Here is a 13,655-nt window from a genome sequence, read left to right as displayed (position 1 = left end):
TGGAGAGAGGATATTATGGCCTGCCTATATACAGGGACTTACAGTAGGAGTGGAGAGAGGATGTTATGGCCTGCCTATATACAGGGACTTACAGTTGCAGTGGAGAGAGGATATTATGGCCTGCCTATATACAGGGACTTACAGTTGCAGTGGGGAGAGGATATTATGGCCTGCCTATATACAGGGACTTACAGTTGCAGTGGAGAGAGGATATTATGGCCTGCCTATATACAGGGACTTACAGCAGGAGTGGAGAGAGGATGTTATGGCCTGCCTATATACGGGGACTTACAGCAGGAGTGGAGAGAGGATGTTATGGCCTACATAACAAGGATTTACAGTAGCTGTGGAGAGAGGATGTTATGACCTACATTACAGGGACATACAGTTGCTGTGGAGAGGATGCTGTGACCTGCGTTATCAAATCATGCAGGCCTTGTTTCAAAAAGTTAACATCATACATCTTGTATCTAGGGTTACTGGCAATAGTAAAGGTGTACATGGATTTATTCTTGATGATTATGTAGCAAACCACCTGATGTGCAATTAAAAGTCTCGCATGTTTTGTTGTTCTCTCATGCAAGAGAGAGCACCATTATAACCTAGGTTTTTACACTTTCACCTTGTTTAGCCTAGTATAGTTCATTGCAGCCTCCTAGTCATTGCATCCTCCTACAGTCATTACAGCCTCCTACAGTCATTACAACCTCCAATAGTTCATTACAGCCTCCTACAGTCATTACAGCCTTGTATAGTTCATTGCAGCCTCCTACAGTCATTGCATCCTCCTACAGTCATTACAGCCTTGTATAGTTCATTACAGCCTCCTTCAGTCATTGCAGCCTCCTACAGTCATTACAGCCTCCAATAGTTCATTACAGCCTCCTACAGTCATTACAGTCTTGTATAGTTCATTACAGCCTCCGGTAGTTCATTACAGCCTCCGGTAGTTCATTACTGCCTCCTATAGTCAAGTACAGGTAGATACATGTATTTACTTCTCAGCCATGGCCCTTGTGAAAGAAAACACTGATACATGAAAACATACATTGTCACTGGTACATTGAACTGACACCCCTAAGACTATAGACAACATCGTAGTGTGCGAACCTGTCAGGAAAATGAGACCAACCTGGTTATGCTGACAGATCATTAATGGTTGAATGGAGAATAGCTATGTCTGTTGTAACATGTTATTGATTTGTTAGCAAACAATGCTTTGCACATTTTTATTTATGTTTAAGTTTAATTTTTTTTTTTTGGTCTCCCTCAGGTGAGAAGAGGTTAGAGTCGGTGGTCCTGAGTAAGCTGAACTTTGAGTCACTGGTCAGAGATCTGCTTCTGGTGCGTCAGTACCGTGTGGAGGTCTACAGGAACAAAGCGTCGGGCAAGAACAATGACTGGGTGCACGCCTTCAAGGTATTAAAATTCTCTCAGCACGCAGTCATCAACCATCAGCCTCTTTAAACCAGCAGTTACTTGCAACATACATGTAGATACCAATGTCTGTCCTTGATTAGAGGAAAGACGACTGATATTGACAGAGAAAATCAGTTGCTACGTGTATACTTCCTTAATATAAATTCTCTCTGCGACTTAATGATTGTTTGGTTAACTTTTCTTGCTCATTTAATTTTGTTTTGCTTTGTGTCAGGCATCCCCTGGAAACTTAACCCAGTTTGAGGACATTTTGTTTGGGAACAATGACATGTCCACATCGTCTGGGGTGTTGGCTGTAAAGCTGGGATCTGAGGAGGGACAGAGAGTAAGTAGTGCAGGGAAGTGTCTGTTCTCAGACAGCCACACTCAGCCTCCACCAACTCCACCCTCCCCCTCCCCAGCTCTATGTCCATTGATGGCATTAGTTCTGGTCTCTGATTGTTGACTCCCTATTAGTATATGCTTAATTGTGAGGACATACATGTGCATTAGCGCAGTGTAATGACCCAGAAGCCTCTTTCCAATGCGATCACTGTGAGTTCAAGTCGAGCTCATGCTGGCTTCCTCTCCGTCCGTATGTGGGAAGTCTGCCAGCAACCTGCAGATGGTCCTGGGTTTCCGCCGGGCTCTGCCCAGTTTCCTCCCACTATAATGCTTGCTGCCATAATATAAGTGAAATCTTCTTGAGTACGGCGTAAACACCAATCAAATAAATAAATAAATAAGAGGACATCTGTACCTATCCAAAATGAAAAGTATAATTTGGGCACTAGATATGCAGAATGAAAAGTGTAATATAAATCTACAAATATTATAGAATGAAAAGTGTAATTTGGGTACAAGCTTGTAGAATGCTTTGTTACAGTGTCTTGATAGGAACAAATTATAGTAAGTTTCTTTTTCTGTTTGCAGATTGTTGGTGTTGCTTTTGCTGATCCTACCTTGAGGAAGTTGAGTGTTTGTCAGTTTACAGACAACGATCAATTTTCCAACTTGGAGGTAAGGGCATCTGTCAGGTTATAGACAACGATCAATTTTCCAACTTGAATGTATTGAGGGCATTTGTCAGTTGATAAACAACGAGCAGTTCTCCAACTCGGATGTGTTGAGGGCATCTGTCAGGTTATAGACAACGAGCAGTTCTCCAACTTGGATGTATTGAGGGCATTTGTAAGTTGATAGACAACGATCAATTTGTCAGTTGATAGACAACAATCAGTTCTCCAACTCGGATGTATTGAGGGCATTTGTAAGTTGATAGACAACGATCAGTTCTCCAGCTTGTATGTGTTGAGAGCATTTGTCAGTTGATAGACAACGAGCAGTTCTCCAACTTTGAGGTAAGGACATTTGTTAGTTTACAGACAACTATCAGTTCTCTAACTTGGAGGTAAAGACATCTGTTATTTTACAGACGAGGATCAGTTCTCCAACAACATTCATTTCTCCAATTTATAGGTGAGGGCATTTGTCAGTTTACAGACAACGATCAATTTTCCAACTTAGAAGTAAGGACATTTGTTAGTTGATAGACAATGACCAGTTCTCCGACTTGGAGGTAAAGGCATCCGTCAGGTTATAGACGATCAGTTCTCCAACTTGGATGTATTGAGGGCATTTGTCAGTTGATAGACAACGAACAGTTCACCAACTTGAATGTATTGAGGGCATTTATCAGTTGATAGACAATGAGCAGTTCTCCAACTTGGATGTATTGAGGGCATTTGTCAGTTCATAGACAGCGAGCAGTTCTCCAACTTGGATGTATTGAGGGCATTTGTAAGTTGATAGACAGCGAGCAGTTCTCCAACTTGGATGTATTGAGGGCATTTGTCAGTTGATAGACAGCGAGCAGTTCTCCAACTCGGATGTATTGAGGGCATTTGTAAGTTGATAGACAACGAGCAGTTCTCCAACTTGGATGTATTGAGGGCATCTGTCAGTTGATAGACAGCGAGCAGTTCTCCAACTTGGATGTATTGAGGGCATTTGTCAGTTGATAGACAGCGAGCAGTTCTCCAACTCGGATGTATTGAGGGCATTTGTAAGTTGATAGACAACGAGCAGTTCTCCAACTTGGATGTATTGAGGGCATCTGTCAGTTGATAGACAGCGAGCAGTTCTCCAACTTGGATGTATTGAGGGCATTTGTAAGTTGATAGACAGCGAGCAGTTCTCCAACTTGGATGTATTGAGGGCATCTGTAAGTTGATAGACAACGAGCAGTTCTCCAACTTGGATGTATTGAGGGCATTTGTAAGTTGATAGACAACGATCAATTTGTCAGTTGATAGACAGCGAGCAGTTCTCCAACTCGGATGTATTGAGGGCATTTGTCAGTTGAGAGATGATGAGCAGTTCTCCAACTCGGATGTATTTAGGGCATTTGTCAGTTGATAGACAACGATCAATTTGTCAGTTGATAGACAACGAGCAGTTCTCCAACTTGGATGCAAAAGTTACCATTACCTGCATGTAGAGATAGTGTTCATTTTTTTTATCTATTATTAACATTTGTTAAGAAGTTTTTTTACTAACTTGTACATGTACTTTATATTCTGACATACATGTATATGGATTTTTGTAAGCTTTGTCTTTACACAGGTATTTTACATAAATGTATATGGATGACTGTTGGTGCTAAAGTAAGCATGTTTTGTAAGCTTTGTCTTCACACAGGCATTTTACATACAAGCTTGAGTGCTATTTTTCACCAATAAGGGAAAATATATAACATATACAAACAGAAACAAAAAGAAATTGAAGTGAATAATTTGTATGAGCACATTTAGTTGCTGTTACCCAGAATCAGTCAAATCTTACTTTCACATGTAACTGCTTTTAAGTTGTCAGCAGGGAGGTACACATGGTCTACTTTCATATTACAGAAATAGTAGTTTTACATGTAATTGCCTTTGAATATCATTTTCTTTTCAGGCATTAATTGTTCAGCTTGGACCAAAGGAGTGTCTGATCTCTGGCAGTTCAGGGGAAGCTACTCCGGATAGAAGCAGATTACTGCAAGTTCTCAACCGTAGTGGCCTGCTGATAACAGAGAGGAAGAAAGGTGATGTGTTACTATTAGTTTTCAGATTTATCATTTAGAAAGGCTTCAAATTTCTCTATGCAATAAGCACAACAATTAAAACTTATACAAGGAATGAGGCAACAAAATAAAACTGAAACTTGATAAAGCACTAAGGAACATGTTATGGTGGTTTGGGAGTGGTAAGGTTTAAGTTTATTGCAGCTGTCATAGACCGGATAGTGTCGTGTCTACATGTATTATATCAGCAAGAATGCACGTATGATGGAAATTCATTCATAGACAAATCTTGGTGAAGGTACACATGTATAGAAGTGCACAGGTAAAGCTTGTGAATAGAATTTCACAAGTAAAGCATGTGTATAGAAGTGCACAGGTAAAGCTTGTGTATAGAAGTGTACAGGTAAAGCTTGTTTATAGAAGTGCACAGGTAAAGCTTATTTATAGAAGTGCACAGGTAAAGCTTGGGTATAGAAGTGTACAGGTAAAGCTTGTGTATAGAAGTGTACAGGTAAAACGTGTGTATAGAAGTGCACAGGTAATGCGTGTGTATAGAAGTGCACAGGTAAAGCTTGTGTATAGAAGTGCACAGGCAAATCTTGTGTATAGAAGTGCACAGGTAAATCTTGTGTATAGAAGAGTACAGGTAAAGCTTATGTATAGAAGTGCACAGGTAAAGCTTGCGTATAGAAGTGCACAGGTAAAGCTTGTGTATAGAAGTGCACAGGTAAAGCTTGGGTATAGAATTGCACAGAAGTGTGCAGGTAAAGCTTGTGTATAGAAGTGTACAGGTAAAGCTTAAAAGTGCACAGGTAAAGCTTGTGTATAGGAGTGCACAGGTAAAGCTTGTGTATAGAAGTGCACAGGTAAAGCTTGTGTATAGAAGTGTACAGGTAAAGCTTGTGTATAGAAGTGCACAGGTAAAGCTTGTGTATAGAAGTGCACAGGTAAAGCTTGTGTATAGAAGTGTACAGGTAAAGCTTGTGTATAGAAGTGCACAGGTAAAACTTGTGTATAGAAGTGCACAGGTAAAGCTTGTGTATAAAAGTGTACAGGTAAAGCTTGTGTATAGAAGTGTACAGGTCTGTTGTTCCTAGTCTGTGCAATGTTTATGGGTCTGTTGGTGAGAATCACCAGAGGTCCACTAAAACATGGTAAGAATTTGCCAGAAGTAGTTTCACTCAAGTATGACGTGTCACTGGGCTTAACGAAACAGACCAAGTCTTATGGTCAAATATTAGCTTCCTTTCGTAATGTTTTGCTTCATTGTTTTGTTAGGATTTATATGTTATGATTATGCAGTGAATAACCCAAAAATTTAATAATATTTGTAGTGCTTTCATTTACTGTTTGTTTAGTTTCGAGTCACCAAAGGTTATCAAATGCGCTTGCGCTGTTTTGAGGATCATAACGGTAAATGTCCTGTACAGGTCGGTACCTTGATTGCCTGTGATAGCGGATGTAGTGAAAAGATTTACATCGTGTAAAGTAATCAAGTTTACGTATTAAACAGCCCCTAAGAATATTTAGGCCTACCTAGTGATGAAAATAATGTGGAAGTTATCAGACAGCGGGTATGCCATTTGACCTTAACCCCAGTGCTACACATAAGGGGCGTAGATGTATAAATGCACTTTAAAACTAGATGATACACTTCTAAAATGAAAACAGCACGTACAGAATATGCATGACAATTTGTGTGTACACCTAAATTCCTGAAAGCTATAGCGGACAAGATATAAAGCAAAACTGAAAGTAGATCTCTTAAGTAGTTTACTTGTGGATGCTCTCCATGAGGTGTTAGTTTTCAGAAACTGAAGGTTACAGCAAAGGCTCATGTACCAATACCAGGAGTCGTGGAGAATGACTATGGTGATATTTGTATTTGTGACATTCTCTAGTGTTTGCCGTGAAGAAAATGTAGCAAGGGCTAAAAAAAAAAATGGTTATTTGGGTTATTATACAGTAAGTTCTGCTACTGTACTGCATTAAATCTTCCTAATATCACTCCTAATGAATGGATTGAACTACACATTGATCGTCAGTTATTTATGCTATGTTAAATTGTCATCAGGGGTCCAGTTTCCAACGTGCACATGTATCGGTCATTTCCGAGGAGAGAAGCTGATGCAGTGAAACACAATGGTCACGAGAACAGTGTTCAGAAACACTTTAGATTTATACTATATACTGCCTATAAATAAAACACAAATGATAAATTTTTGACTTCTAATGTAGGCCTACATTTGGATTTAGCATAACAAGGGTATCTTGTTTTGATCCCAGAACGGCAGTTGTTCATGTACACAGAAATGTTGTGACTGGGAAAAAAAGTCGCATTAGGCAAGTTACCATAGGATGAAATAATACTGCAACCCCCGTTATCAAAACAAAATAAAAAGGTAAATTTTTCAGTGAGTTATTGGAATAAATCCAGTGGGCCTACAGGTTGTAATAAATGTAGGCCTGTGAGCTCGATTCAGATTCATTTCTCGTCAGGAAAGAGCTGAAATAATTAATGTATTCCAGAATGTCATGACAAGTCATAATTCTGGGCAGTCGACATGTACATACATATACTTGTAGTCCTATATGTGACTACAAGAATCTCTGTACCGTTGTGTCTATGTGGGCCTATGTATAACTACAAGAATCTCTGTACCGTTGTGTCTATGTAGTCCTATATGTGACTACAAGAATCTCTGTACTGGTAGGTCTGTGTGGTCATATACGTAACTACAAGATTCTCTGTACTGGTAGGTCTATGTAGGCCTATATGTAATTACAAGACTTTCTGTACTGTAGGTCTATGTAGGCCTATATGTAATTACAAGACTTTCTGTACTGGTAGGTCTATGTAGGCCTATACGTAATTACAAGAATCTCTGTACTGGTAGGTCTGTGTGGTCATATACGTAACTACAAGATTCTCTGTACTGGTAGGTCTGTGTAGTCCTATATGTAATTACAAGATTCTCTGTACTGGTAGGTCTATGTAGTCCTATATGTAATTACAAGACTTTCTGTACTGGTAGGTCTATGTAGGCCTATATGTAATTACAAGACTTTCTGTACTGGTAGGTCTGTGTAGGCCTATATGTAATTACAAGACTTTCTGTACTGGTAGGTCTATGTAGGCCTATATGTAATTACAAGATTCTCTGTACTGGTAGGTCTATGTAGGCCTATATGTAATTACAAGACTTTCTGTACTGGTAGGTCTATGTAGGCCTATATGTAATTACAAGACTTTCTGTACTGGTAGGTCTGTGTAGGCCTATATGTAATTACAAAACTTTCTGTACTGGTAGGTCTATGTAGGCCTATATGTAATTACAAGACTTTCTGTACTGGTAGGTCTGTGTAGGCCTATATGTAATTACAAGACTTTCTGTACTGGTAGGTCTATGTAGGCCTATATGTAATTACAAGATTCTCTGTACTGGTAGGTCTATGTAGGCCTATATGTAATTACAAGACTTTCTGTACTGGTAGGTCTATGTAGGCCTATGTGTAATTACAAGATTCTCTGTACTGGTAGGTCTATGTAGGCCTATATGTAATTACAAGATTCTCTGTACTGGTAGGTCTGTGTAGGCCTATATGTAATTACAAGACTTTCTGTACTGGTAGGTCTATGTAGGCCTATATGTAATTACAAGATTCTCTGTACTGGTAGGTCTATGTAGGCCTATATGTAATTACAAGACTTTCTGTACTGGTAGGTCTGTAAACCTGTATGGACATGTAGGTCTTTCGATTTTCTGAACTCCCTTCATTCAATCAACTTCACACTTCACACAGGTGTATTGCTGGGGGCCCAAAATAGTGAAGTGTTGAATATTTTCAAAAAATGTGTACCGCAGTAAGCTTAGCCAGTACATCTTCTTGTGAAAAAGTAGGGAGTACAGCACTACCTTTGAAAATTATGTGTAACACTGCTTGACCCCTGGGTTACTGCCCAATAATTGATCTTCCTGATTGCGTGAATGTGAATAAACTGATTATACAAAGTTTTTCATGGTCCGTTCAAGATATTACCTGTTACTTTGTGGAATGAGGTGTTAATTACGTTTGCTATGTGTGATGAACTTTTGGATAGAATCCTGAAAAGATTGAGAAAAAAGAGGTGGACAGATTGTACATGTATTTTTGTGTCCTTGCCTGTATGTGTACTGTTGAGATACAACTTTACGATGTAAGGACCAAAACATGTATTACGATATGTTGCCTTGATCTGTTACCACATACAGCAGTGGCACTGAACAAATAGAAAAGGTAACAACTGAGTTGCCCAAAACTTTTTGGGGAAAATGTGTATAATCTTACAATATATCATTATTTAACGTTCTGAGGTGGGGCCCAGGTCCTCCATTACAGACAGAATAACTGATAGGCCCTTTCTGGCTGGAGAAGGCTGCTGAATTGTACTAGAAGACAATTGGTCATTAGTTACGACAAAAATAAAAACAGAAGAAGAGTGATAGACCCATTTCACTTGGGCTCCAGTTCTAAATATATAATGCTTGGGCATGCTAGAACTTGTAGCTTTTACTGACATAACAACCATTGACTTTGGAGGGCTTTCTCCGGCTTACAGCTGTGTTCATAAATAAAGATCAAGCTCTTAGTTTGATAGTTCAGGCATAAGCCCAGGGATGAACACTGACCAGCTGGAGTAAGTAGGTGCTTGGGGTTAACATCCTGTTCACTGACCAGCTGGAGTGAGTGAGTGCTTGGGGTTTAACATCCTGCTCACTGACCAGCTGGAGTGAGTGAGTGAGTGCTTTGGGTTAACGTCCTGTTCACTGACCAGCTGGAGCGAGTGAGTGCTTGGGGTTAATGTCCTGCTCACTGATCAGCTGGAGTGAATGAGTGAGTGCTTGGGGTTAACGTCCTGCTGACTGACCAGCTGGAGTGAGTGAGTGCTTGTGGTTAATGTCCCGCTCACTGACCTGCTGGAGTGAGTGAGTGCTTGGGGTTTAAACGTCCAGTTCACTGACCAGCTGGAGTGAGTGAGTGCTTGGGGTTAACGTCCTGCTCACTGACCAGCTGGATTGAGTGAGTGAGTGCTTGGGGTTAATGTCCTTCTCACTGACCAGCTGGAATGAGTGAGTGAGTGCTTGGGGTTAATGTCCTGCTCACTGACCAGCTGGAGTGAGTGAGTGCTTGGGGTTAACGTCCTGCTCACTGACCAGCTGGAGTGAGTTAGTGCTTGGGGTTAACGTCCAGCTCACTGATCAGCTGGAGTGAGTGAGTGAGTGCTTGGGGTTAATGTCCTTCTCACTGACCAGCTGGAGTGAGTGAGTGAGTGCTTGGGGTTAACACCCTGCTCACTGACCCGCTGGAGTGAGTGAGTGCTTGGGGTTAACGTCCTGCTCACTGACCAGTTGGAGTGAGTGAGTGCTTGGGGATAATGTCCTGCTCACTGATCAGCTGGAGTGAGTGAGTGCTTGGGGTTAACGTCCTGCTCACTGACCAGCTGGAGTGAGTGAGTGAGTGCTTGGGGTTAATGTCCTGCTCACTGACCAGCTGGAGTGAGTGAGTGCTTGTGGTTAATGTCCTGCTCACTGACCAGCTGGAGTGAGTGAGTGCTTGGGGTTTAACGTCCTTTCACTGACCAGCTGGAGTGAGTGAGTGCTTGGGGTTAACGTCCTGCTCACTGACCAGCTGGAGCGAGTGAGTGCTTGGGGTTAATGTCCTGCTCACTGACCAGCTGGAGTGAGTGAGTGCTTGGGGTTTAACGTCCAGTTCACTGACCAGCTGGAGTGAGTGAGTGCTTGGGGTTAACGTCCTGCTCACTGACCAGCTGGAGCGAGTGAGTGCTTGGGGTTAAAGTCCTGCTCACTGATCAGCTGGAGTGAGTGAGTGCTTGGGGTTTAACGTCCAGTTCACTGACCAGCTGGAGTGAGTGAGTGCTTGGGGTAAACTTCCTGCTTACTGACCAGCTGGAGCGAGTGAATGCTTGGGTTTAACGTCCTGCTCACTGATCAGCTGGAGTGAGCGAGTGCTTGGGGTTTAACATCTTTCTCACTGATCAGCTGGAGTAAGTGAGTGAGTGCGTGCTTGGGGTTTAACGTCCTGCTCACTGACCAGCTGGAGTGAGTGAGTGCTTGAGGTTTAACGTCCTGCTCACTGACCAGCTGGAGTGAGCAAGTGCTTGGGGTTAACATCCTGTTCACTGACCAGCTGGAGTGAGTGAGTGCTTGGGGTTTAACATCCTGCTTACTGACCCGCTGGAGTGAGTGAGTGCTTGGGGTTTAACGTCCTGCTCACTGACAAGCTGGAATGAGCGAGTGCTTGGGGTTTAACATCCTGCTCTTTGACCCGCTGGAGTGAGTGAGTGCTTGGGGTTAATGTCCAGCTCACTGACCAGCTGGAGATGTCATTAGTGTGGAAGTATACCTGACCGAGCATGTTAAGCTACCAGTAGCCAGATTGCGTTCAGTCCAAAATGATGATGAGTCTCGTGAAGTTACTTTCCCTGTATTTAGTTCAATTAAAGTTATGAATTGCTTACGCTGGTAAATGAGAAAGAGTCTGTTATTGGTCAGATATCTGGAGCTAGACTTGTAGTACATAGGGTTTGTACATTTATTATTGAAAACTCTGATACTTCATCAATTTCAGCTGAGTTCACAACCAAAGACAATGTTCAAGATTTGAACAGGCTGGTGAAGTTCAAAAAGGGAGAGCAGCCAAACAGCTCAGCACTACGTATGTACACCAGTCTGCTTGATTGTCATTTCCTGTTGTGTATGGAGGTGATTGCCTGCTCTGTATGGAGGTGAATGCCTACTCATTATGGAAGTGATTGCCTGTTCTGTACGGTGGTGTTTGCCTGCTCTGTATGTTGATTGCCTGCTCTGTATGGAGGTGATTGCCTGTTCTGTATTGTGCTGATTGCCTGCTCTGTGTGGTGGTGATTGCCTGCTCTGTATTGAGGTGATTGCCTGTTCTGTATCGTGCTGATTGCCTGTTCTGTATGTTGGTGATTGCCTGTTCTGTATTGGGAGGGCGGGCGGATGGGAGGCCAGGGGGGGGTGGGGGAATTGCCTGGTCTTTAGCGGGGAGAGGGGGGGGGAGATTGCCTGTTCTTTATTGAAGGGGGGGTGGGGTGGATTGCCTGTTCTGCATCTTCGTGATTGCCTGCTCTGTGTGGTGGTGATTGGCTGTTCTTTGTGCTGGTAATTGCTTGTTCTGGTCACACTTCGGTTGTGCTTTTCATTCCCAGATGGGCTGGCTAACAATTGTCAACTTTGTTGGTCAATATTTGCTTGGTTGCGGTGTGTTCTGTTTTGTTGTTGTGTGTTCTGTTGAGTTATTGTTTTCTGTCTGGTTTGGTTGTGGTGACAGGTGTGTTCTGTTTGGTTGATATGTGTTCTGTTTGGTTGTTGTTGTCTGTCCAGTTTGGTTGTTGTGTGTCCCGTTTGGTTGTGGTGTGCTCTGTTTGGTTGTTATGTTCTCTGTTTGGTTGTTGTTTCCGTCATGTTTGGTTGTGGTATGTTCTTTGTTGGTTGTTACATGTTCTGTTGGGTTGTGATGTGTTCTGTTTGGTGGTGATGTGTTCTGTTTGGTGGTTATGTGTTCTGTTTGGTTGTTGTGTGTTCTGTTTGGTTGTTGTTTTCTGGCCTGTTTGGTTGTGGTATGTTTAGTTTGGTTATTGTTTTCTGTCTTGTTTGGTTGTGGTATGTTCTGTTTGGTTGTTGTGTGTTCTGTTTGGTTGTTGTTTTCTGTCCTGTTTGGTTGTGGTGTGTTCTGTTGGGTCGTTGTGTTCTGTCATGTTTGGCTGTCATTAAATTACCTTTTGTATAATAACAGCTATGATGCCTTGTATTGTTCCTGTAAAGGTGCATCTGAATCAGGAACCAGGAGTTTTCGTTATTTAATGTGTCAATGTCCAGCTATGTACATCAAACACTATATCTGTATCAATGGTAAAAAAGATAGAGATCAGTTTATAAGAAAGTTATAGATGATACAGAAAATATCAAGTCTGTATCAAAATCTTCTAGCAGCATCAGTGGTCTTGTTTTTAATGTTGAATTTCCTGACTCTGATTATTCCTGTATTTCAGCGGAGATGGACAAATGCCATGCCATGAGCTGTATCTCCAGTCTCATCAAATACCTTGAGGTAAGATCAAATACCTGAAAGTGGGATACAAAAACATACAGGTACCTTGAGGTAAGCTTAAATACCTGGAGATGAAAAATACCTGAAGGTGTGGTCAAATACCTGAAGGTGTGGTCAAATACCTGCAGGTATGATCAAATACCTGAAGGTATGATCAGATACCTGAAGTTGTGAGACCAAATACCTGGTGGTGAGATCAGATACCTGAGGGTGAGGTAAAATACTTTGGGATGAAGTCAAATACCTGAAGGTGTGATTAAATACCTGAAGTTCTGATCAAATACCAGAATGTAAAACCAAATACCTGGAGGTGAGATCAGATACCTGAGGGTGAAGTAAAATACCTGAAGGTGTGATCAAATACCTGAAGTTGTGAGACCAAATACCTGGTGGTGAGATCAGATACCTGAGGGTGAGGTAAAATACTTTGGGATGAAGTCAAATACCTGAAGGTGTGATCAAATACCTGAAGTTCTGACCAAATACCAGAATGTAAAACCAAATACCTGGAGGTGAGGTCAGATAACTGAGGGTGAAGTAAAATACTTGGAGATGGTGTCAAATACCTGAAGGTGTGATCAAATACCTGAAGTTGTGAACAAAGACCTTAATGTAAGACCAAATACCTGGAGGTCAGATCAAATACCTGGAGATGAGATGCAGGTGAGAACAAAACTAAGAGTTGAGAGCAAATTTGGTAAAATCAAATGCTTGGAAAGATCAAAACCAAGGGTTACATGTAAGATCAAATACCTAAAGGTGAGATCAAATACGTGGAGGTAAAAATCAAATTCCTGGAGGTAAGATCAAATATGTGGAGATAACATCAAATATGTGGAGGTAAAAATCAAATTCCTGGAGGTAGGATCAAATACGTGGAAGTAAGATCAAATACCTAGAGGTAAGATCTAATACCTCGAGGTGAAAACAAATTTGAGGATGTAAGATCAAATACCTGGATGTAAGATCAAATGCCTGGAGGTAAACACAAATACCTGGAGGTAAAAACAAATATGTAGATGTAAGATCAAAT

The 13,655-nt window shown here is 41.5% G+C and overlaps 1 protein-coding gene across 1 annotated transcript in view; it reads left to right on the top strand.

Moving 5' to 3' along the window:
- Positions 1 to 13,655, top strand: part of LOC135465889 (DNA mismatch repair protein Msh2-like) — a 39,115-nt gene that overhangs the window by 4,587 nt on the left and 20,873 nt on the right. Inside the window, exons 5-10 of the mRNA XM_064743261.1 lie at positions 1,274 to 1,419; positions 1,655 to 1,765; positions 2,353 to 2,439; positions 4,378 to 4,507; positions 11,117 to 11,203; positions 12,564 to 12,622. Coding sequence (XP_064599331.1) covers positions 1,274 to 1,419; positions 1,655 to 1,765; positions 2,353 to 2,439; positions 4,378 to 4,507; positions 11,117 to 11,203; positions 12,564 to 12,622 — 620 coding nt within the window. The remainder of the gene's footprint in view (positions 1 to 1,273; positions 1,420 to 1,654; positions 1,766 to 2,352; positions 2,440 to 4,377; positions 4,508 to 11,116; positions 11,204 to 12,563; positions 12,623 to 13,655) is intronic.

The sequence above is a fragment of the Liolophura sinensis genome, chromosome 1, assembly GCF_032854445.1.
Source record: "Liolophura sinensis isolate JHLJ2023 chromosome 1, CUHK_Ljap_v2, whole genome shotgun sequence".
Classification (NCBI taxonomy): Eukaryota; Metazoa; Mollusca; class Polyplacophora; order Chitonida; family Chitonidae; genus Liolophura; species Liolophura sinensis.
Note: the sequence above shows the minus strand (reverse complement) of the source record. Positions and strands in the feature narration are given on the sequence as shown.